This window comes from Daphnia magna, linkage group LG1, assembly GCF_020631705.1.
Source record: "Daphnia magna isolate NIES linkage group LG1, ASM2063170v1.1, whole genome shotgun sequence".
In the NCBI taxonomy this organism is placed as follows: domain Eukaryota; kingdom Metazoa; phylum Arthropoda; class Branchiopoda; order Diplostraca; family Daphniidae; genus Daphnia; species Daphnia magna.
The window spans coordinates 12333067-12360789 of NC_059182.1; the positions used below are offsets into that span (position 1 = coordinate 12333067).

General features: G+C 39.5%; 2 protein-coding genes and 1 long non-coding RNA gene across 21 annotated transcripts in view; 2 read left to right on the forward strand and 1 right to left on the reverse strand.

Moving 5' to 3' along the window:
• LOC116932808 (zinc finger MIZ domain-containing protein 2) overlaps nucleotides 1-5538 on the forward strand; it is a 28798-nt gene extending 23260 nt beyond the window's left edge. For all 3 annotated transcript variants that reach the window (XM_032940685.2, XM_032940694.2, XM_032940703.2), the window contains exons 7-15: nucleotides 20-254; nucleotides 526-661; nucleotides 801-1011; nucleotides 1127-1348; nucleotides 1555-1697; nucleotides 1840-2150; nucleotides 2217-2479; nucleotides 2572-2907; nucleotides 2991-5538. In XM_032940685.2, the coding sequence (XP_032796576.2) occupies nucleotides 20-254; nucleotides 526-661; nucleotides 801-1011; nucleotides 1127-1348; nucleotides 1555-1697; nucleotides 1840-2150; nucleotides 2217-2479; nucleotides 2572-2907; nucleotides 2991-3179 (2046 nt within the window). In that variant the 3' untranslated portion in view covers nucleotides 3180-5538. The remainder of the gene's footprint in view (nucleotides 1-19; nucleotides 255-525; nucleotides 662-800; nucleotides 1012-1126; nucleotides 1349-1554; nucleotides 1698-1839; nucleotides 2151-2216; nucleotides 2480-2571; nucleotides 2908-2990) is intronic.
• On the reverse strand, nucleotides 5284-17755 carry LOC116932823 (QRFP-like peptide receptor). Its single transcript, XM_045168404.1, has 11 exons — nucleotides 17312-17755; nucleotides 16871-16997; nucleotides 11139-11221; nucleotides 10944-11048; nucleotides 9491-9607; nucleotides 9280-9420; nucleotides 8249-8359; nucleotides 8061-8156; nucleotides 7894-7978; nucleotides 6205-6336; nucleotides 5284-6117 (listed from the first exon to the last, which is right to left on the reverse strand). The coding sequence occupies exons 1-11, from the start codon at nucleotides 17612-17614 to the stop codon at nucleotides 5843-5845; spliced, it is 1575 nt and encodes a 524-aa protein (XP_045024339.1). The 5' UTR covers nucleotides 17615-17755; the 3' UTR covers nucleotides 5284-5842.
• A 5405-nt stretch (nucleotides 17756-23160) lies between these two features.
• On the forward strand, nucleotides 23161-25913 carry LOC116934438. 17 transcript variants are annotated; one of them, XR_006643462.1, is made up of 10 exons: nucleotides 23165-23708; nucleotides 23786-23905; nucleotides 23985-24133; nucleotides 24194-24272; nucleotides 24333-24391; nucleotides 24454-24551; nucleotides 24719-24831; nucleotides 24992-25238; nucleotides 25303-25664; nucleotides 25725-25909. It is a non-coding gene; the product is annotated as an uncharacterized LOC116934438 (long non-coding RNA). The 17 variants fall into 17 exon arrangements; XR_006643463.1 differs by having other exon boundaries at nucleotides 24211-24272; nucleotides 24315-24391; XR_006643451.1 differs by having other exon boundaries at nucleotides 23161-23708; nucleotides 24194-24391; nucleotides 24719-24923; nucleotides 25725-25913.
• Nucleotides 25914-27723: the final 1810 nt, after the last annotated feature.

Sequence of the window (27723 nt, forward strand, 5' to 3'; positions counted from 1 at the left end):
GTTCCATTTCTCGTTGAAGTCGATGATGATACAAAATCCATCACAACAACAACAACAAATGCTACAACAGCAGCAACAGCAACCCGCACAACTGCAGTTCCAGCAGCAGCAACAGCAACCTCCGGTGGGTGCGGGATTCCAGCACAGTCCCATTCCGGGCAACCCGACGCCACCTCTGACGCCGGCCGCCAGCCTGCCACCTTTCGCCAGTCCCAACAGCGATATCAAACCCACATTGGCGCTGGGGCAGCCTAGTGAGTTTCAACTCTTTATTGATTGATTGATTTGTTTTGTTTTTTTGTTTTCAAATCAGCGTACATCAGACATTGCGCACGGACGTTTCTCCTCGTTTTGTTTTGTTTTGTTTTTTACTCAACGTCAAAATTCGGGACGATCTTATCAAATTGATACTAAGAAAAAAGAGGACAAGCGTACGTTAGATTTTAAGATGGGCAATTTTTGTTGAAAAGAAAAAGGGAAGAAATTGACTGACATTGAATTCTTGTTCTCGTTTGTTTTTCTTAGAAGACGATGAACTTCGATTGACTTTCCCTGTCCGAGACGGTATCTTGTTATCACCTTTCCGACTCGAACACAACTTGGCTGTCAGCAACCACGTATTCCAGCTGAAACCCACCGTCCATCAGACCATTATGTGGAGGTACGAAACAGCAATTTAATCTAACGAGACGAACAGGTTTTCTAATCTCCGAATTCCTTTGATTTTCGTATCTGTCGCGGGGGGTCGACATCCTGACCACACAAAAATGACACACACACACACAATCAAATAATAACAGAAACGACTTGGAACTGCAGCTCAAATGTTTTCATCACGAAGACAGAGCCATGAATACTAATTGGCCGGCTAGCGTTCAGGTGTCGGTCAACGCCACCCCGCTAAACATCGACCGAGGAGAAAACAAAGCGGCTCACAAGCCACTCTACCTAAAAGATGTTTGCCAAGTTGGGCGTAACACGATCCAGATCACCGTATCAGCTTGCTGTTGCGTAAGTTGCAAAATAGATGCTCCAAATCGATGGAGCTTACAACAACAATGATCAATAAGAAAATCAATTAACCATAAATTTTTTTTTTTTAATTGGCCAATGCCAAATCAAACAGTCGCATTTATTCGTCCTTCAAGTGGTCCACCGGCCGAGCGTCCGTTCCGTATTGCAAGGTCTCTACCGCAAGCGATTGCTCCCCGCTGACCTTTGCATCACCAAAATCAAACGCAATTTCAACAGTGTGGCCGCTGCTGCTGCAGCCAACGGCACCGTCTCTTCCACCAGCCCGTCGGGCGTCAGTTGCGACGCCGATGGAGTTGAACAAACAGCTATCAAGGTGATTTGAATGACATCTCGTCATAATCCGTGACGTAGCCTGTCATGGTTTTCTTTTTCATTTTTTTTTTTTTTGTTATGTTGTTTAGTTGTTGGTCGTTGTTGCCGTATTTATATACTCACTTTTTTCATTTCATTTTGTTGTTTTTTGTTTTTTTTTTTTTTTCTGGTATCGTGTCACGATTCTTTTTCCGACGGGCAAAACAGGTCTCATTAAAATGTCCGATCACCTTCAAGCGGATAGCTTTGCCCGCTCGGGGCCACGAATGCAAACATATTCAGTGTTTCGATCTAGAATCCTACCTGCAGATGAATTGTGACCGAGGTTCTTGGAAATGCCCAGTGTGCAAGTAAGTTCTAGCCGATCCTTGCCTTGACAACTTTACTCAGTTCCATCCATCGTTGTTGACGTTTCTCGAGAGATCGAGATCAACGGCCCGCATTCTTTTCATTGGCTCTTATTCCTCGAACTGTTTTCTCGCATGTTCTTAGTAAAACTGCGCTGCTGGAGGGACTCGAGATCGACCAGTATCTGTGGGGCATTCTCAACACGCTCAGCTCGAACAGCAGCAGCGCATCCGACGCTGAAGAGGTCACCATCGACTCGGCTGCCAACTGGAGGCCCGTCAATCACAAATTGATGGGCGCCAGCGTCAAGACGGAGGAAGATGGCGGTCAGGAGACTTCGTGTCACGGCTCCAAGAGAGCCAAAGTGATGTCACCGGGCAGCGTGACCTTACCCACCATGCCCAACTGGGATTTGGGCCAGTCCTTGTCCCCCTTCTGTCCACCTGATATGAATAGTAATGAAAATCTTATGTCTTGACCTTCAACAACTAGAACGTAACAAAGCGCCTCTCTTTACGTAGGTATAGCAAGCGGTTCCATGATGAACGGCATGACGACCAGCAGTGGCAGCAACAGCAGCGCCGGTCAAATCATGACGAGTAGTGCCATGGGATCTCCTTTCGACAATATCCTCAACGGCGGCGACTGGAACTCGGTCGGCGGCAATGGCCTGACCAGCAGCACCATGAACACCACGCCCAGCCAAGACCCGCTGAGCAATTTAATGGACTCGGTTAACTCTCTTGATCCGCTCAATTCCATGGGCAAATCTCTCAACGAACAGGTATTACATTTCGTGAATTTTAAAACAAATATATATACAGTATATTTTATGATTTATTTGTTGGAAATTGACTTTTAATTCGATGAACGTAGATGAATTCTTTGGTGAACAGCGCCTCGTTGAATAATGCGGGCATTCTCCTTGGTCCGGGATCCGGCAATATGCCGGTGACGGGCAATAACAGCGGCAATAGCAACACTAGCGCACCAAGCAGCAGTCATCGAAGTCTTCACGCACCGCAAACGCCGGCCAATATGTTGAACATGGGTCATCAGCAACAGCAGCAGAATCAACAACAGTCGCAGCAGCAGCAACAACAGCAAGCGATACGAAACGACGCTTTGGCCCAGTTGGATCTTTCATCGGATTTGAATTTCGATCCGGCAGCCGTCATTGACGGTGGCGGTGAAGGCCAAGAAGGTCTAAACGTAAGTTTTCAATTCAATTGCATTTTCATTTGAATGTTGTGGAAGAATGAAAATGGATTGATTTTTTTTTTTGTTTTTTACAGTTGCTGCCGGACAGTGTAGTCGATCCGATGGATTTACTCTCCTACCTGGATCCACCTGAACTAGCGACGCCGCCGTCAAGTGGCGGCAGTAGCGTCGGTGGTGGTGGTAACAGCCTCAGCGGTCAACTCAGCACCGGAAGCTTATGTGTCAACAGCACTAACGATGACCTGCTGGCCTTGTTTGACTAGATGAACGTCCTTATTCTAGCCTATAAACAGCAGACACTTGCAATCTGCATTTTCTTGCCCAGCACCGGCCCTGCTTTGACACAATCGAGCGTGGACGAATTGAATTTGAAAGGGGGAGAAACAAAAGAAAAAGAAAAACCCAGTGATGAATTTTTTGGAGACATTTTTGTATCGTCCAGTTTCAACGAGTGTTACGTAGCAGGAAGTGTGGACGAGCGGCCGATAATGATGGCTCACTAAGTGTCATCAAATTTCAATCATTTTTTGTACAAAACAAAACAAAGAAGGGAAGCAAGAAAACTGAAACAATGAACACACACACGTATAGGAGAAAAAAAAAACAATGAAGCCAAAGAAGTTGTTTCCTCGTCTCCCCGCCCACATTTACCCGCCTTTCAGTTTGAGTTGATCGAAATGAGCGTAAACAAAAGTAAACACATAAAAAATAAAAAAAACTAAAGAAGATGGAAAAACAAAAAAAGCGTGGATGGTGAACGGAGCGTACAAACTCTTTTTGTCTGAAATATCAAGAATATTTGCGTCGAATTCACATACGAAGCTTATCATCAACTTAATCATCTCTGTTCAGGTGTTTATTCTTGCTTAGTTTTTTTTTTTGTTTTTTTGTTTGTTAGGAAATGTGTTTTCTTTTTCTTTTTTTTTATGTTTTACAATTGTTTGGAACAAGTGTTTTCTTTGCCCGTGTATAATGTAGAAAAGAGTCTATAGAATCTGTCCTCTCCGATCCCCCCAAATGATATGCTTCAAGCAAAAGAGGAAGACATTAAAAAAAAAAAAAAAAAAAGAAAAGAAAAATTATAGATGAAGACACAAAATGTTGTACAGAAATGTTTATCTCTCCCTCTTGCCCCGCCCTACTCTCTGGCTCCTAAAGAAAGCAGATGAGATACAAAAAAAAAAAAAAAAAAGAAGGGGGGGAGACGCCGATGCAAATTAGGGATAAAAATTTGATTGCTTTCGATGCGTCTCCTCATACGTATTCCTGATTTCATCTATGCGGTATTGACATATTGTGTTATTATTTTTTTTTTTTTGCCTGTCTCTCTCTGTCTCATTTCCTCTTTGTCATTTTTATTGAATCATATAATGCGACTTGTACCGCTATGTATGCGAAAGCGAAAAGAAAATAATATTCCAGCAAAAACAAAACAAAACAAACAAAAAGAAAGAAATAAGTTTGCAAAACATAAAAAAAACAAAAAAAAACAAAAAAAAAGATTGTGAGTACCAAGATATAAAAAGTGCTAATAATTTCTCGATTATATTATTTTTTTATTTGTCAGGAGCCGTTTGTTTAAGTCTATTTTTGGTCGTTGATTTCCCTACATAATTGGCTTTGAATGTGCCGTTACCGTAGAGATAGGGAAATGTTCGTCTTTTTTTTGTTGTTGTTGTTGCAGTCAATCATACCATCCTTTGAGTGAATTATTGGATGAAGAAAAGGGATAAAATAAGCGCGCAATCGCAGCCGAACAAATAAAATGAAAATCATTGTAAATAAAAAACGAATAAGCTAATTTTGCTTTCAGTGGTCTGAAATTATTGATGATAAGCTTCTTTCTGATCTGTTCATTAAATGACTGTCATATTCTCGCGATTGATATAGGCCAGACAATTTTTCCAAGAAAAAATTTTCTTTCTCTCATCTTTACTTTTTGTGTAAAAAAAAGAAATAATAATAATAAAAAAGAAAAAGAAATGTTTTTACAGTAAGAGACAGATCGATGGAAACAGATTGCCCAGTCTAAGGGGTGTAAGGGAAACTCACGATGAGAATCCCACTATTTTCACGAAATACAGGTCTGTTGACGCATATTGTCTCGCTCCGTAATATGCCACTCCCTCGTTTCTCTGGCGGTAGAAATCGATCCATTTTTCATTTTCGTATCGTCTCCCTGAACACAATTGTTTGTACTATATATACTGAATATCAAACAGAAGCAGTAAACAGGCAAAATAAAAAAAAAGAAAGAAAAAAAAAAAGAAAAAATATCGCGAATTGAAAGCAAAGATTTTGCGCGCTGATGGTTTTTGTAAGAAAAACGGCAAATTTACATATGATAATATTCCTCCTTCTTTGATCGTTTTATTCCCTTTGTCATCGTATGTTACATATAATATATATATATATATATATATATATATAATCCAATATTCTATGCAGTGTCTTTTTACGTTCCTCGATCATTTTCACTTTCGCCCGTTTCCGCGCTGTCTCTTTTCTTTTCTCTCTCTCTTTTCTCACTGTCTCTCTTTGTTCTCGTTTGAATTTTTCATTTTGTACAGAAGGTTGGAAAGAAGCATTGCATACGCCAAATATATAACACACAGCACTGGATTTTCTCGATAGGGCTTAGACCTACTTTATTTTTACGTCAAAAAGAGATGTCTCGCATTTACCGATGTCTATTCAGCACATACTTTACACAGCACGGCATTGGGATGCAAAGGATATACGCAAGTTTTTTTTTTCTTTTGATTGTGCATGTTGAAAAGGATGCAACAACACCTGAAAGAACTCCACGCTAGAATTAAGAGGATTCAATGTGCAACAGCATCAACTCCTGCTGTGCTTCATTTTCTTTGGAGGTGGGGTGGGAACAGAAATAAGAAGACGTTCGTCCTTTCAGTTGATAGATAGGCTAACCGAGCAATTCTTGCCTGCGACGATGACCTGCCGTTCGTGAACGATTGGCTCTAGAGACGGAGAACCTAATTTCACGATCAGGTGTTTCGCATGCAATAGTTGAATCGGCCGGATGAGCTGTCTGATATTCCATCTGAACAGTCGCAGAGGTTGCGGGCGGTGGGTGAATGGCGACGGCCGACGTTGCTGGCAAGTGGCACCTAAGAGAAGATGTTGCCACGGTGGTTGAAATGCGGACGCTTAACCGATTGTGTGGCTGGACGCTGATTGCTAAACAATGACGAAGGAGTTAGTATCCATGTTATTGATTTTCAATTTTAAATATAATCGATTGATTTGGGGGTTTAATTAAGATACCGTCCGCCTGCTGATTAAGATTATTTGCTCCTCGGCGAACGGCGAATCGGGTCGAATGGGTCGTATTGCTCAGATGATTATTACAAATACCAGCGCGTGGAAATGTTCGAAACTCTGCCATCTGAATCGAACCTATAATTTTTACGACGTAAAAAAATGAAATTGGCAGTACATAGAGGAAGCAAATAGAAACACATTTTTGAGTTGATTTGATTTTATACTCTTAAAGGACTAAGGTTACTGTGTTTTTATTGTTTTTGTTTAAATTTTTTTAATATGTCCGTTCTTGAGCAATCGAAATTTTATACTCGCCTACGAACATGGAATGCAAAAAAACAAACAAAACATTTTCCTATTATTTCACTTCTATTTTATTGGATTAATTGTAGCTGATTGCGATTCATTTTTTTTTTTTTTTTGCGTCAGTGTGCGCTGAATTTTGAATACGTCTCATTTCCAATACGGAATTAATGTGGTGTGACAAAAAAAAATATATTCTTTGTTCAATTTTCATTCAATTCATTCTCCGTTTTTACGGCACGGAGGAACAAGTTTTCTATAAGTTTTCTTAATAGAGCTGATGGATGTTCATTGAGGAAAAACTGAAAGCGTCGCAATTAAAAGAACAAAAAATCAAGAAGACCCTATGAACCGGAACCTTTCCACGATGTCGACGCAGGTTCGTTTTTGTTGATACAAGAACGGCAAAGTTTGTGCGTTTGTACGAATGGATTGGCTCACTCAGAAACATGGAGCAGAATAATAACTCTCTTATGTAAACTAGCAGCTGCCTATGAATGTTGGTATTCCGCGGAAAGTCGAGTACACGACAAACACTATAGTCTTTTGTGTTCCTTTTTTCTCAAATTTAAATTGTAGGTTGGTTGGAATATACTGCACACATTTCACATTTCTTCTTTTAAAATTCTATACAGCATCGGTTCGGATGTTGCTAACTGCTGAGTACAAACATTTCTCGTTCCTTTTTTTCCGAGGAAAACGACGTGAGTCTTCTGCATAACAAATACTCCAGCCCATATAAAAATTTTTTTTATTTTTTCAATCTTTTATTTTTTTTTATATCTTTGCTAGCACCTTGTTATAGCTGTTTCCTTTTGTCAATGCGAATGACGCGTTCGTTCCGCCCAGTGCACCACAGCACTGCATCCGTTTCTGCGTATAGCCATCATTCAACTGCGTTCGCTCAATAAGTTTTATTGTCGACGACATCTTCAATTCAATTTCAAAAATCTAGCATAATCGTTGATGACTGAAGGACTGTATCTGTCTGAGTATTGTGTATTTAGTATAGCTTTCTAGAAATCTATGCATTCCAGGAAACTGAATCAGCGACAGGCCTTGTTAACATGCACGGTCGTCTTAGTTATTCTGGTCGTTTCCTTCAAGGCATAACATGTAAAAGCGGGGCCTTTCTTGAAATTGTAGTGAAAGAGACGAAGATCTGAGTGTTTCGGTGTTGAATGCAAGAGAACAGAGAGACAATCTGTTTAATTACATTGCCAACCACCAGAAAGTTGTACTACACGCCATTCCATCGGGAAACGGCCAGGCCTTCTGGCCATTTCTTTGTACTGACAAGTTTCTATGCAGAGATGTGTCTGCTCTTCATGCCGACATGAAAGAAGACGTGCCCCCAAAATAAGATTATAGCCCCAAGTTTTTGCATACCTTGCATGGAAATGGCCGAGCTCCGGTTCGTTCGCCACTTGCAACATTTGCGGAATAAGACACGAATAAGCGTCTTTCGGTAGGTCTATGTCATATGCAAAACGATCCGAGGTTATAAGTTTTCAAAAGTAGGACAGCATAACTGTCTGTTACATCTCTTTTCTTACTTGGTTTAGACCACCGTAAAGCAAAGGATTTAAAGTTGAGTTGGTGTAAGCGATGGAATATACCAAAAACATGACTTGATCGTACCACTCAGGTAGCTACAATCATAAAACATGTGATAATTAGAATTCAATTTCTTTGCCTTGTTAATGACTATGGACTTGTAAAATGTAAAGCGTTTATGATTCACCTCGCCAGATTCCTGCGAATTGTGGCTGAATTGAGCGAAGAGGATGAGGACCTGTAGCGGTGCCCAGCATACGATGAAGACCAGCATGATAACGCACACCATCTTCACAACCTGACAAAGAAGAAACTTCTACAGTATCATTATTTATTCTTATACGTGAATACCTTCCAGCTCTATCGCTATCGTTTCAAAAAATATCGGTCTGCAAACAATGTTTGAAATTTAAACATTCCTCCAGAGATTCTGTTGACGGGTGGCATTTAATTATACATATTTCAACAGATCGATAACGTTAAAAGGACGGTCACCTTCAACGTTGTCGTTTCAAATAGGGAAAGGGTTTGGAGAGTTATAGCGATTATATTGATTAATAGCTAATTTGAATTTAAACCTGCCACGCCCTTCTTTCTACAGTCAGAACCGGTAACGCCGGTGGGAAGTTAATATCCGTACGCCATACGGTGCCCTGCCCAGTTTTACATCAAATTCTCTTCAACAGGGATTTTTTCTGAAGTAAGAGCCTTTCTTTCAAAGGTTGTCCAATCCTCAAATAAAAAAGTAAGACTCAATGACGGTCTACGTTTTTCTCGAGAATTTTCTTGAATTGAATAAACTATCTCGTTCATGCTAACAACAAAGATGATTCCTTTTAAGTGTAGTTGTTAGCCGACGTTCACACACAGAGTTAGCCCTATCAACTTTTGCCATAGAACGGGAAAGGAAGCGGCGCTGGGCAGATATGATTGGACGCATATTGTCTAACGATAGACATCAAATATGCCGTGGAGAATGGACGCGCGTGCCGACGTGTCCTCCGTCGGGGCAATCATCCATCCCTTCTTTTTACAACCATGTTCTGTCCACGTGCTTCATATTTCCCATTTTTTATTTTATGAAAAGTTTCGATTCTACTGCCCACACTTTGGTACCATAATTTTATATAGAATTTAAATCCATGCGTCGATGGTTAAATTGCTTGTGAATGAATAAAAAGAAAAGTTATTTATACGAAAGGCAAGACGAAAACTTACTTTTCTCTTTGCTCGGGCTTGATTGCTAAGTGCTGCATCCATCTTCTCTCCTGGTGGTTTGGAACCCCAGAGACGTCCGATAATCAGTGTGTAAGCGATGGACATAACCACGATTGGTAGGAAGAATAAAACGGCAGACACCTATAGAGATCCAACGGTGTGTTCATACTATAAACAATGCTATGGTGCGATAAAATAGCAGACAACTTGCCAATGAATAGTAGACAGTTTTGGGCAAGACGCGGGAAATGCACGATGAAGATTTCGGATCGTATTGTAATACACTCGGCCATGTCTCCTGACACGTCACCTCCAGTGCATTTCTCCACTGCGAAGCAGATAACAGACATTCATAACTTTAAACTAAAACTATACTACTCGCTTCATTTAGACTTTATTTTTATTGCGTCTGCTTGAGCTGTTTGGTATTTTAATGGCTTAGCGAGTCAAATATTTTGGACCAAATCTCCGACATCGGATGCGCCATAAAATGGTTGTTGAAATGAACCAAGTGGAAAATCATTCCTCGTGCTACTATTAATTTCTGTTTTTGTTTACAAAAATATTTTTTAAACGTCGTTGAGCTGACACCCGCTGACACCGCAATGGAAATTAAAAGCCTTAATGGCAGCACCTTTATTCTTCTGGGTAGAAGCAGCTAGTTTGAAAGCCGACATTGAAACAAATGGGATTTTTGATTGTGGCCTCGCAACAGAGAATCGCGCCGTGACATTGATGAATTGATGTGAAAATCTACGTTAATAGTCCCAGATTATGCTCATTTTTACTATTAATACAGTATTTGCAGCACAATAGGCGTTGGGTTGATGTAGATTGTATACTAAATCGATCGAACAAAATGTTGAAGAATCTGCCAGTGCAACTTGGAAATTTTGGTAACAATAATCACGGCTGAAAGCCACTACTTTCGGCCTCTTTTGTTATCGTCAATGAAGTACATGACATTGGGCTTTATCCTGTTGCGCCACATTCGTCTATACCACGTAATGCTCAGAAGTAAAATGGCCTCTGTCAATCGATTTTTTTAACTCTTTACAATCGTATGGCAATGTATCTGATATACCCTGATCAATACCTCTGCATCACAACGAAAGGTTTTTCAAATGAAATGATATGTTCATCATATTTCAAATGTAAAACCTCGTGGGGTCTTTCGTGACCCTCTCGATTCTTTTCTTGTCTATTGTAGGCTATCTGCAGTAAATGTATAGTGTAATATGTTTTCTTCACTACAATAATATAAGGCAAAGCAGACAGTCAAACCAGTCCTGGGTTTAGTGCACACGGAGTTTTGATAAGTGCTATACTGTCGATGATATAATACGCATGTCTGCAACATTGTACTCGAGATATACAGAAACTGGTGTGCAAAACTTCTGCGGGCAGCCATCCCCTTTCAAAACTAATATATAGCCCTTTTTTTTTGTTTTTTAGAAAGTTATTAAAATTTGCATTAATGGAGTTTCTATTTTTTTTAAACTTGGATAATATTAACCTTCGTATAGTGTAAAATGAGACCTTTTTTCAAGTTATTCCCTTTGGTATGGAAAATCATTTTAAACTGTAGCGAATAATTGATAGCATTTGACGAAAACTGTAAAAAAAAGAAGAAGAAGAAGGAAAGAATAACAAGGAAAACGCACTTGAATTTCGAAGAGTTTCCGGTATACGGCAAAGGGAAGCGCCACAGTGATGGAGATGATCCAGATGGATATGATGACGGCCCGCGCCCGACACTGTGTGATACGCTAAAGCATATTTCGTGTGATAAAGAATAGACGCGTTTTGGTTGGCTTCGTCTCATTTTTTTTTTATCATGATTAATGATCGAATCTTACCACTCGAAGAGGATACATGACAGCCATGAAACGATCACAGGATATGGCAGTAAGCGTAAGTACGCTCGACGTCAGACATGTCACTATGAAAAGAAAACAAGAAAAGAAAACAAAAGAAATGTAAGCGGTAATATTTGCACGAATAAAGAGTCATTCGTAAACATGGCCTATATTGTATTTCGGCATTTGTCATGGTTGATACTTTGCAAATTGATGTTTTTGAGTACATAAAACCCAATTTTCCGTCCAGACAGGAAACCACACTACGAGGCAACTAGGAATATTAATTTTTTTTTCTTTTTTTTTTTTTTTCCCTCGAAAACCTTAAGAAGGAAGTGAATGGAAACCATTTCAGTTAGTTGCAGGTTATCGAGAAGTGGCGTGTAATTGCGTGCACTAACCCGGCAGTTCAGTCAAACCTAATGCGTTTGATAGCACTTGGCGGAAGTGAGAGAAGATCGTGGTAAATGACCCGGAAAAAGCAACGAGCTATTCGCAGTCGATATAAACGAGGGGGAAAAAAATCAGGAAAGAGAACGTTTGAATAGCTCGGAAGCATTAATCTTCCTACATGGAAATGAACTGTTTGCATACCGTTATTCTATGCGTATGTAGGCGCACGGGCAAAAATTATGTCTTAACCCATTTAAAAATAGTGAAGTAGATATTGCTAAACGATTGTACTATTTCATGTCTCAGTCCTGGCCACTTCCCAGCATCCATCTGTCGATTTTAAAGTTCTTCACCTTAACCCTGGACTTAGAGGACTCAGAGTAAATTTATAACCATCTGTGATCTTATAGCGTCATTTAAACAGTAAGACTTTTTTCCTTTTTTTTTTTTTTTTGCTGTTTCCCTGAGTTCTCTGATTCCAATTTCGATGGACATTGATGCATGATAGTGTTGCACCCAAAGTGGTTGTCGCCACGATGAATGTTTTCTTTCTTGATTCTTTTTCGTGTATACTGAAACGTATTAGAAGGAAGAACGAAATCTCGGCTGTAATGCTCTTTTTTTTTTTTTTTGCAAGCATCAACATTTGCAGCAAAAGGGCTGCCGGATTGAGAGTGACGCCGCTATATAAGAACACGGGAAACAGCAAACTAATCAGGGTACAAAAAAAAAAAATGCGACTTATTTGTTGCACTGATCCGGTCGCAGAGCTTTGTCTGATTGCCTCATTTTGCCCACGGACTTTGCGTCCAAGGAACAGCTGTCGATAAAACCCCACAGTCCATGTTGTACTTTAGCTGATGAGATGTTATTAGCTTAAGGTTTCTTGTGTTCTCTCTACGCTTAGTATGGCGTAAGTATAGGATAAAATCCGAGATGTGTCCCAACATGCGTACATGACTTGGCCGGAAACCTTTCTCTGTCTTGTGGTAAAAATTGAAAATATACTGTACGTATATATGTATGTCTGTTCCCCTGGGTTTCGATGTGTACACTGTAATAACCTCATAGAAGGGTGTGCGTTTTTATTTCCATGAAGATAGCTTCAGTTTAATAAGCGTATTTTGACGAAGTAATACGAGCAGTATAGTAGTGATGGCGAGCGGACAATAACCATGACAACTGCATGGACATTTAGAATTTTAGATCTTAGGAAATATATTATAAATACGAACAAGGGATTCCAACGATCTACATGATTATTACCTAAATGTTTGCTGATGGCATCGCATGTTCCACGAATCATTAATCCTTAAAAGCAAACTACTCAAAGAAGACTGAGGTTACGCCATCGCATGACATGTGATGACGATAACAAAATTCCTCGAAAAAATCGTTCAATTTCAAAGTATTTTCTTACTCATCAATTTTCTTGGAAGGATTTTCAGCTTTTTCACAACAGGAATATACGCTTATACGGCACTGTCTGTCGAAAATTGCAAAAAAAAACAAACAGACAAATACAAAGTAGCAAAAAATAGTGAACAGATAACACACACAAAAAAAAAAGCTTTTTGGTTGTATAATATATAGCCGTGCTGAAATATGCCGATCATAACATAAAATGTGATACGCCTAAAGATAGGTGTGTATAACAAGCAGTAGACACATTACCCAACCGTAAAGTGATTCGTATAATCGAATCGCTAACAGCCTAGCTCGTTCGGGAGTATTTTTCTTTTTAAGGAACAATACTAAACAAAAGTGTTTTGAAATAATCCGCCCAAATTTAAAGCGAAAAGTTCTAGACCCGGCAGTCATATCAAAGATTTTACCATTGATCTTTTATTTTTTTAAGAAAAGCTAGAGTACATGTACACACACAGATTGCATATCTTGAGCGATTCGCTGGTTTCCTTCCCAAAAATAACCATCAGTTCAATATTTTATGCTTCATGCTAAGCGTTCACGCCGTTTGTTTTCTATACATTTTATGCCGTCGGGAATTCCATTTACCAAAGTGAGTGATGAGTTCGGCGGGCTCCCAAAAGTCTGATATGTTTTATTTGAAGTGCATTGTCGGGCCTTAAACGCTTACCACAGCCTTTCTTTCTCCCCTCTCTCTGTGGTGTTTGCGGAAACGATGATTACGAAGACGCTGCCGATTCCATTAAAGACTTGTAGCAATCTCTGTTTGCTGGTGACTTTGCGTTTTCCACAGTCAAGCGCCCCTATGATTAATGAGTTCCTTGTTTTCTCAATAAACTACTGTGTTGATTTTGTTTATTTCATGCAAGGCTTTTCCTTTATTTGGCGTAGTCTGCCGAATAAATGCAAACATTTTTTATTGTCTGCCTTGGTAGCCGATTCGATTTGCAACAAACCAAATGATCGAACAACAACAATGGCTTTAATTTCATTCACACAGCAATTTTTCCTTATTTGCTTTGATTGATTTAACAATTATATTGTAGCTGTAAAAATATAGAATTATAAACAAGCTGCATTTTTCATGCATTCATGCCAATGAAGGCGGCGTTGGGAAGCAGCCAGCATGTGGACGTTCAATTATAATCGGAAATTCAGATTATACCGAGAAAGATTATACAGAGAAAGCCAAACTTATGCGCTCTTGACGTTCACTCTGAGAGGTACGAAATTGGCGGATCCCACGAGTATAGGTTAGTAAGTTCGAGGAACATAGTTCAACAACTGATAGGTGCTTTGGCATTTGGTTTTTCTTACGGATAGGCAGGTTTGGTCTACACAAAATGCGTTACCAAAGTTGTTCGCCTGAATGCTTCTATACATCTATCCTGCCGGAAAAAGAGGTAGGCTAACTCTCTTCTGATTCGCTGTACTTACCGATTCGCAGTATCTTTTAGTTTTGTAGCCTGGCTTTCGTTCCATTCGGTAAATTGCTTTGACCCACATTGGCCAAAGAAACGTATACACATTTTAGTTGTCTAAATGGGGCCCTTGAGGATTTTTATCCACAAAAAAAAGCTGAACAAAACAAACTAAAACGTTTGACTTTTACTCTGACTTTGTAACGTCCATACTTCATCTAATCTTTTCTTTATCGCAGTTTCGTTGTCAGCGATTGCAACAAAATTTATTTTTCGGTGTGGGTCTTCGGTTGTAGCAAAAAAAGAAAAAGAAAACGAAAAATGACAACGACCATCTTGTTCTTTCGTCTCTTTAGTTGCGCGGAGACCCTTTCTCTCCGTATAATAATAATAATAAAAATAATACTTGGTATTACCAGGTCACCTCTTTCATTATACCTTTTTCTGGTTTATACAACGCTCAATAGTTCCCGTCTTGCCGCTACAGTTCAATTCCTTCTAGACAACTACTGAAATGATGGCGTTTCTCAGACGCTACTATTATACGTGGGTGGACGAATGTGCCCAGTAGTTTTGGGTTTTGATTGTCCGCGGATAATGGACGGCCCTGGGTTTTCTTCGCAGAAAGGAAATGAGGCCACCCTTCTGCGACAAAAAAGTTTTTAGCCCTGTGATGTTTACCTATTGTCGACTTTGACGATGGCGGCGGACCACCTGCGACGTCGCTTCCGTTTCAACGCGGCTTAAACTTTTGTCTTTTGTCTCCAGCGGCAAGCTAAGGCAACGTAATTTTCGCATATGGATTTCCATTCGAAAGCTGAATAAATATTGATGGCTGTTTGCTTGTGCGGCGCTGTTGGCTGTGGAAACCGGAAACTAGAAACTCGTGGCGTTTGGACCATAGCACTCAAGCTACGAAGAGATCAACTTGCTCGTAGCAAACACCATTCCGTCTACTGTCCAGCAGTAAGTAAGCAATTCGCGCTCTAACAACAGTAGATTCACTGTTGGTATTCGGTTGAAGTGATGGTTCGTTAAATGTCATTCGACTTCTTAGACCACTTTTTGTGCCACCGTCGATCGATACAAATCTAAACGAAAACTATTGATTGGAATGAAAACGTGTGTATATATATATATAGAACAAGACAGTTGAATAAGTTTTTTTTCTTCTCAACAATGGGTCTTTTATCTATTTTGCTGTCTAGAAATCGCTTCAGTGACACCAGTTACAGGCATTATTCGGTGTTTCTTCAGCGAGTATTCTTAAACGTTTTTTTTTTTTTTTACAATTCGTATTCTCCAAGGAAATTAAATCGATCAAAGTTCATTTAGTTCAACTTCAAAGAAAATGGTTAGTATGTGTGTATATACAAACCAATAGATTTTCTATACTTGTCAAATGAGTTTTCGTTCAATTATAGTTTCCTGTCGATGCGGGTTGTCCTGTTTGAATAAGACTGCAATCTTATTTTTAAATATGTTAATTTAAGTTTATTAATTCTTTCGCATGTCAAAAAATAAAATCTTAAGTTACATAAAAGCATTGTTGAATTAGCCGTCGCCTAATTTAAAAACAAATTATTTTCTTCTTGAATACGCGTTTGATTCTACTGTAGGGTTTCAGTGGGGAAACTATTGAATTCAGTCTAAATTTGTAGAACAAGCAGACACATGCACACACAGCCAGAGGTAAAATACGTTTAACATATGAGATTTTTCTTAATGAGTTCTTGCACCGTAGCGTAAAATAGGAGGACTTGTTAGACACAAAGCATTCTCTTCCTCTCTGATGCTATTTAATTTTTTAGAATTGCAGAACCCAGCTAGCTTTCGTTTTTCTCATGTTGACATGGATATATATGTTTACCAATTAAAGTTGTTTGGATTTGTTGTCATCATTTTCGCGCTAACATTGCTGAAATAAACGACATCGTTTTCCTTTTTGTTGTTTTCCTGCGAAGTTATATTAACTGAACGGTATATATGTTTGGAGTACAGCGTCTCGACTATTAGGATAGTTATATAGTAGCTTTTCGCTTTAAAAATAATCTTTAAATTTTAGTTTGTTTTCCTGGTAAAATTGCCCACCTAATAACCTCGTCAAATCTGCACTATGATTAAATGACGTTGATGAGTGTTGGTTGTTATTGGTTTTCATGCTGATAATTACGCCTTTTTAACGAGATTAAGCTAAACAGCCAATTGGAGTCATTTTCACTAGCCACCTGGGCAAAGTCACACAAATTTGCGTTGGGGTAGTTTATCATCTAAAGCAAAATGATATAGCAATAGGGAAGAACAACGTTGCGAACTGAGTCAAACTTGCTTTCACTATATAGTTTCAAGCTACTTTATATCTACCTGTGAAGTTCCATAAGTTGGAATCAGAATAAACCTGTTTCAATACAACTGTTCTACAGTTCGCGGATACAACGCCCGCACAAGTGGCTTTGTCATGTGCGTTTCGCAACTTTAGGAATTACTTACTTTGAGCAAAAGCGTTGAATTTGCACATGAACGCTCCCAGGACGAAAGCTGGTTTTGTCAAATCGTTGACCAGATGCGGCCACATGCAGCACAACGCGATCAAGACGTCAGCAGCCGCCAAGTTAACCTAGTCACACAAAAAAAGAAGGAAAAAATTGCTCAATCAATATGTTGATGTTGAATTTAAGCGACTTAATTTTTCCAAATGCTCTCAGTGACGCAACATTCAAATGAGCAGCTCATCGCCGTTATTTCAATGGCGCTTCGTCATCGAGTCCCTCTTCAATGATTTTTTATTTAAATCCCAATCATTTATTCAAGCATGACACCATACCAGCCATGATTTGGCTATCAAAAATGTGTTGGGATGATTTAGAAATACTTTTTTCATATCTGGAATAAGAATAACGCACAGTACAGAAAAGTGAGTAGACCATTTACCAGATAGAAGTTGATGGTCGATCGCAGGGCCGGATTGTGATAGACAGCAATGATGACAGCACAATTTCCGAGAATCGATACAATCATGTTGATTACACAAAAGGTGATTTTCATAGCGGAAATAAAGCCAAGAGGTGGAGGCCAAGGGCCGCCACCGCCAGGGTAGTCAAATTCGCTGAAATTGAATTGTGAGATGTCGGTAACAGTTGTTGCATTTTCACAAGACGGATAAAATAGTGCATCCGAGCTCAGGAGATCTGCATCTACTCCGGACTTCATTGTTTCAAAAATTGAAACACTCATTTTGAAACAGACTTTTTCACTAGCTATAGGGAATGGTCCTGCAACAATGGGACGGACACACAATCTTTGAACTTTGGTCTTTGTTAACACGGTCGTTCTCAAGCAGCCACTTCCACTTGAACAGATAGAACACTGAATCAAGGAATCTGTCCGCATCCTGAGGGCTAGAACTACCAACAACGCTGAAAAGCGGACCCTTACAAAGTGGAGGGACGCAGGCGCCAAACGACTATAAGTACCCATGACGCCACTTTGTATACTCGTGAAAGAGAAATGGACATTTAAATTCATACCGATCTCCTTGCTGATGCCTGAAAATCTTGAGACGATCTCATTAGATGACACGGCCGTTTTCTAATTCTGCGGGAATGTTATCGGGTAAATAATGGGATACATGGTACCGATAAAGAACTTTTGCCCAATAGCCGAAAGGGAAAATAATCATTTCGTCGGGACCATGAGCCAGGGCTGTGCCAGAGTAGACCAATAAAGAGAATTGCTTTGCTTTTTTAAAAATATTATTTAAACCAACTTTGCGTGAAAAGTTCTTGGAATTATTATAGAAGTAAATTGGGTATATAATTCAGCGTCGTGCCACGAAAAGGTAAAAGAACATTAAGCATTTCAGAATGCGCTCTGAAAAGGATTGGCAATTATATGGATGCTCGGGCAATCATAATTGAACCTGTTGACGAACGAATTATGTAATTTGACGTAAAAAACCAATATTTGTTGCGAGATGCCCTTTTGCATTTCTATTGAGTTGATCATTAAACCCTTCTGAATGTTTTAGTCAGGCTGAAGCTTATTTATTACATTTTTTTAGTATAAAATGTTGTTACACTTTTTTAGCCGAGTGACAGCATTGGTATGCGCAATTGTACATGGAAAACTCTAGCTACGTGCTTGACGTATCGACCAAGTAAGAAATAAAACGGAAAAATTTGCATGAACGTAGACATGGACAGAAGAGTGGGAGAGAAGTTTAGTTGTCCCTTTTCGACAAAAATATTGAAAAAAAAAACATTAGACGATGTTGGAATCTGAGAGTTTTAATTTACATTTGTTAAAAATGAACAACATGGAGCGGGCTAGAAACATAATAGGTTCTTTGAAGTTTTTCTACTTTGGAACGCTAGTAGCCTACTTTAATCAGAAATTGAGACTCATTCAACTGAACGCGAGATTGAGAGCCATTCAGGCAGAAAATGCGCCAAGGCAGCCCATCTCTTCGTCACGTATTGTAGCCATCTATGATAGCCATTCGTATATATACCTTTCAGTTGTAGCGTGTAGCCTTCATATAAGAGGCCATTGAAAATGACCCCCACTTCATTGCGACATGTAAGATTTCAGTCGACAAACCTATGGCCTAGCTAAATATTCAAGCAAAAAAAAATCGAATCATCTTATATCGACTAACTAAACATCGACGTCGATCGAATTTGAACTAGAGTCTCAATCCTAAAACCGAGGAATTAGAGGTAGAAACCAGAGTCATAGAACCCGGGTTCTATGACTCTGGTAGAAACTATTATATTCACAGAAGCGGCACTATATGTGGCTCGCCTCGCAGGTTGGCAGCCTTTGGAATCTGTCGATAGAAATCCGACCCTTGTGTATAGCTACTTGGTCTGGTAGATTCAAAACTAGCGATAGGGTGATGAATCCATAAATCCGAAAACAAAAACAAAATTAGAAGGAGGGTATTAAGGATGACACAACCTGCTCCGTTCTCATATTTCACCGTTTGCAAAGGTTAATTATTTCACGTCTTTCGTAACCTGTTAGTGTATGTTGTGAGGGTAAGTTCAAAATCCGTAATCATGTCTGTCTTCCGGCATTAGGGTTTCTCTTCTGCATTATGAGTATGGTAGGCGGTTCTACGCAAGCACGTAAGCAGCGGTTTATTGCGAATCTGATGGAATAGATAAGGAATTATCGCGATCTCTAACCAGCACTAGAACTGCATGGGAGAGGATAAGGACTTTAGTTTTTACTGCAATAAACGGCTTTCGATGCCAATACAAACGTGTTGCTACATTATTATTTGTCCGGGCCATATATATGTAATCATGTACTGTCTCTTATTTTCTGCTGATTACCGTTGGTGTCGTAAGAGTAGAAGGAGAGAAACAGAAGATGCTTTAGGTGTAGGGAGAGTGGGTAGGGAATCCGCCCCCAAAAATGCAACGGGGGAACTGATAAACTAGGTTATCTATAATCAAATGTAATACTTTCACGTCGACAGCGAAAAACTCTATTGCGCAAAGTGAGTTCGGTCCGAAATAAGTATGTTTTCCTATCAGTAACAGTAACAGTAGTGAACACGAATTTCTCACGCAGGAGATCGTTTCTTGGTTGCAAGTCTGGCTCATTGTCAAACAAAACAGCGTGCGAATATTGGAGTAAAGCTAAGTTTATATTGACTACGGTCCTGGTTACCTAACTTTTGTTTAAAGAATATAATAAAAACGATTTTTAAACATCTCTAGTTATGATCCGTTTGATTATGCGTAAAAACAGTTCGCTCTACGCGTGTGATGTAGAATGGAAGTTATAACAGATAGGAATTGTTTTAGAAGGGTTTTTAAATGTGCTCATCTTAGTTTTGGGATAAAAGAGCTGCGCAGTTTATTGACATTCAAGGGAAATTTAGACGTCATATGGTACATAAAATATATATATATAAAAAATATGGCTTTCCAATTCTTCTGATAATAATAGAGACTGGGAACATCTTTCTTGGTCAAGATATTATTTTTTCGCATTCTTGGCATTTTTTGGCTTTTCGCTGTCATAAATGAGAAAGAGAATGCAGGAAATGAGCGACGGCAATTTTATTGAGGAAATTCAATTTCTTTCGATGTCCATACGATCGAAAATTCTTCTGCGAGAATTTTATAAAAAATCACATTAGGCAAACCACAATAGTCAATCTTTTTCTAATAATTGGCGAGAAAAACCGCATGGTTTAACGTAATAAAAGTTTTACGTCTTTTTTTTTTTTTGTGAAGAGACTGAAAGTCTCTTCACATATAGAAACTGAATACCTATAGAAACTAAAAGTCTTCGCCGAATAAACCATACAGAAAGGTGCTTGTGTAACCGCCCATATAAGCTGCTCTAGAATTTTAAGCTATACATTTAGCAAGGACTCCTAAAAGCGGATTGGGGTACGCCTTTACACCACAACAGGCCACAGTTCACATGCATGCGTTAAAAATTGAAAAACAAATGCCAAAAAAATGTAAACGGTAAGGGCATTGGTGACGTTTATGAATGCCAAGCACGTTTAATAGTCGAACGGAAAGAAATGTGAGGACATAGAATGCGAAAAAGCTCTCTTACGACTTCCTACAGGCAATAATAAAATTCAATTAATTGTGTCACTAAAGCTTCCTATTTTACTGCCGACTTGAAAATAACACAGGTCAAATTATTTGCCTTATTTGGCAAGAACGTATTGCAAATAAAAACCAAATCTCTCAGTCTAATACTTTTGAAATCCTTAAACCAATACCAATTGTGTGGGTTGTTTTGAATTAATTCTAAGAAATTGCTATAGGTAAGCGATCCGTGAAGAAAAGGAAGCCTTTTAGCTTGATTGAAAGACTGATCCCCCCATTAAGTCCTCAACGGGCTTTAGCACTAGGAACGTTGCCACTTCTTTATGTCTGGTTTATCTTAGCCTAATACTATGCAATAACAGTCAGACTATCATCACTTACCTCGCCTTCTTTTATCCTCGTGCTTGTTTATATTTCTTCGTCAGACGAATCTATTCCCACGTTAATAAACAAGTCTTCAGGTAATATCTTACTAATACTACATGGGTCCTTCCCCAATCAGCTGCCATTTCATGTCGATCAAGACACTACGATTGGCAATTTTGTTGTTGTTGTTGTACACGTGCACAGATCCTTATGGTAGCCTAACCTTGTCCGTATGACCAGCTGAACAAATAAATCTTTTTACATCGTACAAATTGGATACATATACATAAAAAACAGTGCCTAAATAACTTAGTGTTAAGCTTTCGGTCATTCTTGTGGAACTGTATCATCCACGCTCCATCAAAGAACAGTTTGATTTTAAATTGCTTGCTGGTTTCGATTTCGTCAATAGACTCAGCTATTGTTGAAAATTCTTACTTTCTAACTGGTTCCGGAATTCACATCCATTATGGCTGCAATTAGACGAATGTGCCAGGAATGTGTAATAAGCACAACTAAGTGTAGGCTAACCTTGTTTGACAAGATTTTCAAGAATTCTCGATCTTGCTTATAGTAGTTATTGGATGTAGTTTAGTATCCCATCGGAAAGAAAAAAGCAGTTTGTCGAAATGGCGTTACGCGTTAGGTTTTCACGCTATACACTCATTATGAACAGAGCCTTACGTTTTTATCTTATTCTTTTTGAAAAGCGATGACGGTCGAGGTTTAAAATGAAAACTGAATTCGGAAAAAAAAACTCGAGCACATCCATCCCATATGACGCTTTGTCTAAACTTGCGCTTCTAGACGAACAACGTTTTTGAACCCAAAGCTGAGAACAAACAAAATTGATTTTTTTCTTTCGAAATTTTAAGAGATAATTTTCAAAATTATGTTAAGTGATTTAATCTTTCTCGTTTAAAGATAACTCCTTGATTGCCATGAACTGGAACAGGTGTACATTCTGCACCAGTGAACTGGCGGTACTATCGATTTTTCTTTTTTGTCTGCTAGTTGCGCTATAGCAACTATGATTGCGTTTTATTTTAAAACCGCGTAATTAATGAAAAAAAATTATACGCCAGCTGGAATCAGCGTTCAATTTAAAGTTTTCTTTGTGTTTTTTATCGAATATCAAGAGATGTCGATTTTTGCAAATTTTGACAAAAATGAGAAGGCTATACTGCTCTTCCCCCTTTTTTATTTTTTGCTAAATTCTACATCTAGTTTCAAATATATGATTTTGATTCTTAATTGATCGGCAATCACGAAAATCAAGTTTTTTTTACGTTGGCCATATCGTTTTGGAAATAAACGGAAAAAAAGGATGAACAATGCTGGCGCATTAGCAACACATTGGTTTCGTATGCTACGGAAACGGCTGGTTTCAAGGAAAAAAGGATATTTCCCCCCTAGTTTAATGCGGAAATCACGGTGTGTGAAGCATTGGATTAAAAGGGAAAAAAAAAGGAAAAAAAGTAGATCGTCATAGAGCGAACGACGCGCCATCATCGGCAGGGGATGACTTTTCCTAGTCCTCTCAGCCTTACAAAAATAGCCAAGTTCCCGATAGGGATTCTATCAAAACTCTTAGGTATCCAACTGTTTCCCCTACCCTTCTTCAACGAACTGTTAACCGACCGACTTCTTTACCGAGATTTTACCTCATAGATGGCGCGCCAATTTCCCGATAGGGATTCTTGCAAAACGGAATGGCATACTACATGTCTCCTCATGAGTCATGTCGACCAACCCCACATTTTTTCTGAGATTTCTCCCGATAGATGGCGTTTTATTGCAAAGGATCCTCCATTTATCTTTTATACGTTTTCTCACCTTCCAAGTTAGGGCGTGGACATTGGTAGAGTAGAGAACGCTTCAGTCTTTTTGTAGTGTTCCCTAATTTTGGGCTAAACGGTGACGGCAGACCCGAGTTTCGGTATGATTTTTTTTTGTTAAGACGAAAAATCGCGAAAACTAGGCGAAATCAGGCCGCAAACTTACTTTTGAAGGCCGGGCTTCCGGCGTCGCCTAGCAACGAACTTCATATGAAAGGCCGTGTATATGAGCAATCTCTATTCCGTTTACGTAACGTAGTTGTGTTTTGTGTTTGTGTTTCGTTAATCCTGTTGCTTCGCCGCGTGTGGAACTTATTCATCGCTTTGGTAGGTGTGTGTTATTCTGTGGCATATTCAACTGAACGACCTTGTTGGAGAGGTGTTTAGCGGGGAAGTGCGTTCCGTTTTAAACATCTTTTGGCTACTCGTTAATAAACTGACATTTGCCATTTTTTCTTACCAACCTGAGGGACACTCTTTTTCACGACACACACGATTGTTTGAAGATTAATTTTCACTAGACGTCATTTGAATGGAACAGTACAGTCTATTTGCTGATTTGCGTGTTATTTCTTTCAGTTTTTATTTGCTGTCAGACAATGTTTTCATATCTTTAGGTGCAGTATCTATCGGCAGCCCTGCAGTGTGCAAAAAAAGGCAGTGGAAAAAATCTGCTTGTGGTGCTGATCTGCACAGTGGCGGCTTGATGTAACCATTCTTGAAAGGACCTATCAACAGTAATTTTGGTTTATATTTGGCTTTCACATGCAAATCTATGACAAATATTTATATTAGCTTAACTGTTATTGAACATAGGACTGCATAGTATTAAAAAACTTTTCCCCTAAGGAAATTTGTGTCTGTGGACTTTCTTTAGATGACACATGTATCATAAATATTTTCCTGCTTCTTGGGACAAGGAACATAGGATGTCTTGATGCCAACCAAGTGTCATTAGAAAGATGGTAAAAAGATGTTAAGGCTATTTGACAAATCTTTAATCATGTTAATAAAATGACTTTTAGTATTCTTAAATTTGCAGGAAAAACCTAAAATTGGAGGACAATTCATTTGTTTCTCATTGCCAGTTTTGTAAAACAAATGGTAAATTGGTAAAATGAAACAACATGTAATCTATTAATTTAGATCAATTGTTTTCACAAGTGGAGATTGATTCCACAATCTTCGGCTTCCCAGGCAGACACACATCCACAAAGCCATGGGTAATAGATAATATAAAAAATGCATTAATTTAAAAATGTATATTTTAGGTTGTTGATCACAGAGTCAGAGACCAATTTGTGTAATCTGATATTCTAGCCCTCAAAATCCCAGCTGCCCTTCTGCTTCAACAAGGTTATAAAGCAATTCTAATTTCAGGAGGTAAACATTGAAACCAAAAACAAATCACAGACAATTTTTCGTTGGCTTCTTTGCTTAATGTTATTGTTACACTTAACTTTTGAAAACATGGAAGTGTAGACATATGTTCAGGGTCAAGTTAAGGAAATGGTTGAGTCAAAAATGAATTTGACATTACTTTGGAACAGGTCCCAACTCAGTTTACGCAGCGAATGCCCCACTACACGACCCAGCAATCTTTACTTGCGATCTTCCAGTGCCGAGAATTTGTTATGCATGCAATTACTCAATTAGGAATTAGGTAACCAATTCTGTTTTATAAATTTTTTTTTATTCAAATTATTTCACAGCAGTATTCAACATGTCAGAAATAACAATTATGTCATAAAATAAGTAACGCTTATTATAAAATAAATAGAGAGTTTATTTTTTTATTTTGTTTATTTTTTCGTTCTTTTAAGGTGGAACAGTGGAGAGAAAATATGTTTGTGAAGATGGGCAATTCGAGATCCAAGTAGAAACGTAGTGCTCATTGTTTAAAGGCTTATGAGACTCGGAAAATGGTATTACTGATCCATGATGACAGCGTAGACAAGGTTGCAAAAGGGTTGCATTGCATCGCAAAATGTTTGCGTCATATTATTTTCGCTATTGCTGATACTCAACGCCGTCTTTACGGAGTCCAGTTCCATGATTTAACTGATAAAGGTATGTTGGCTTGCTTTCCAGTGAGTACGATACATTAATCTTAATGGCTGGTGTGAAATTACAGACGAAAAATGTTGCATAACTTCGTGTTCGACATTTGTGGATTGCAAAGAGCTTTCACATTGGTGAAACGCGAGCAGCAGTGTATCGATTACATCCGGCGTACGGGATTAGGCCACTACAAGAGATCCTGACACTTTAAGAAGGCCAATATTGCTTACATGAAGATCACCATCCAGTTCAAGGACTGTTAATGGACCTCAAGCCTTTTGTTTAAGCTTAGTGATGTGTTCTCTTGTCAGTCAATGACAGAGTCTTCATCTACTTTGTGTTGCTAATCATCAGCCCTCAGCATCCCAGATATCCAGCTTTCCAAGTTTCTCAGATTAGCCAACCATCATCCATACCCTTCATCTCTTCATTGTGGTATTTCAGAACATTACTTATCTTCCAATACACACATCTGTAGCAATTTTCTCTACACAGGCTTCTCTTCCTCTCTTCTTAGTCTTGCTGAATGCCAGCAGTGAATGAGGTTCATCGTCATTGCCTTTCCATAGTATTGTCACGTGGAGATCACGTGACATACGCGTGAGACACACCCCACACTCACCTCCTTCTTGGAAACAAGCAAGGGCGAATGTACGAGTACATTCGACCTTGTTTTGTCTGAATGTTGCGGTAGCATCACAGGACGCTTGCACCTTCTCTAACGCTTCGGGGAAACAAGCAAGGGCGAATGTACTCGAACGTTCGGCCTTGCTTTGTAGTAAATGGTTAAGGGTATTCTTCTTTTTTGTAGAAACAAGCAAGGGCGGATGTACTCGTACAACCAACCTTGCTCAGTAATAAGTCATACGGGTTATTTCGATTGTTCGTAGAGACAGCAAGGGCGAAAGCACTCGATGATTCAACCTTGCTGTTCACCTACCATAAATAGGCGGTGTAGTGTCTCTTGAATGCAATGTTCTTACTTGACGTCTTACCGTGTGGACGTCCTAATACACTCGTGTTACACATCACCCCCAAGTGTAACAAATGGTGGAGATGCAGCATTACTAAGGAGACAAGGCAAGGAAGTTTATCTTATAGTATTATTCATTGTCAGAGGCGAAAATCGTTTAGGGGCTCTACCACAAGCGGTTTAACCAACGGGTTGTGCCAAATCTTAAATTGTTGGATACGGAGCCACGTTTTCGGCTGACAGTGGGGAAGACTATTTGGTTTCTATTAGCTTTCTCTCAAGGAAATCGTTTATTGCTGTGACAAGATTTTGAGGTATTGTAATGCAGAAAGACATTAATCATTTTTTTTTGCCGGAGGTAAATGAGAAAGTCATCGAATCGACGTTGGCCTAGTTGTCCAAGGGATCCGAGCAGACGTTTACACCCTTTGCCTCCATCTACGCGCCCGGTACCGGAACAGCATCTGGAAGAAAAAACTGTTGAGCCGGACAGCACAGAGGACGTAGTGGGAAGTGGGCAGCGGATAATCCAGGCGGAAAAAGGTTGGAGAGTACTGCGAAAGATCTTGAAGAATCTTACGTAGACAAGAGTATTGAGGCAGTTAAAGAAGGTAGCGAAAAAAGTGAAGACGACGAGTTGGAGAGTACTGCGAAAGATCTTGAAGAATCTAACGTAGACAAGAGTATTGACAACGCACACGAAAGTAGCGAAGAAAGCGAAGAAGAGGAAAACGGGGACAGCACTGACGAGGAGCAGTTATTTGCAGATACCGATAGTGATTCAGGTACTGGCATTATGCCTCCTCAGATAAAGTTTTTGAGTCCCAAGGTCTTTAAGGCAACGCCGGAAGATGACGCCTTCGACTGGCTTGAGCGTTACGAGTCAACGGGAGCGTACAATCAATGGGGCGATACGGAGCTAAGGGCGAATTTCAGCATGTATCTGGATGGAGCGGCAAGAAAATGGTACCTGTGCTCCACACTTCCGACGGAGTGGCGTGATTTACCCATACGACCGGGGGTTGGCCTCAACGCAGCTGATCTTCCGGCAGTAACTGGAGTCAGAACACTGTTTTTGAAAGAATTTCAGCAACAAAACTACAAGCTGTTCCAGGAAACACGCTTGCGGAACCGGGTTCAAGGTATCGAAGAAGCGACAACTAACTACTATTACGATGTTATTGATCTTTGTAGGGTGGTGGATCCAACAATGGCGGAAGCCACCAAAGTCGACTATCTTTTTGGGGGATTACGGCCCTCGTTGGTCGAAAAATTGTACCCGTTACAACCCAAAACAGGCGAAGAATTTTTAGAGGCGGCGAAACGGTTTACTGATGCCAAGCTCTTGGCCAATAGACGAAACTGGCCGGACGCGGTGCTCGGGGTGGCAGCAACCAGAGTGGCGGATGTTCCAATTGATTTCATTCGGACCCTTCCAAAACCAGCTCCAACTGTGGCTGATACGGAACTATGGAAAGTAATTAAAGAACTGCAAGGTGCGGTAGAAAGTTTGAAGATTCA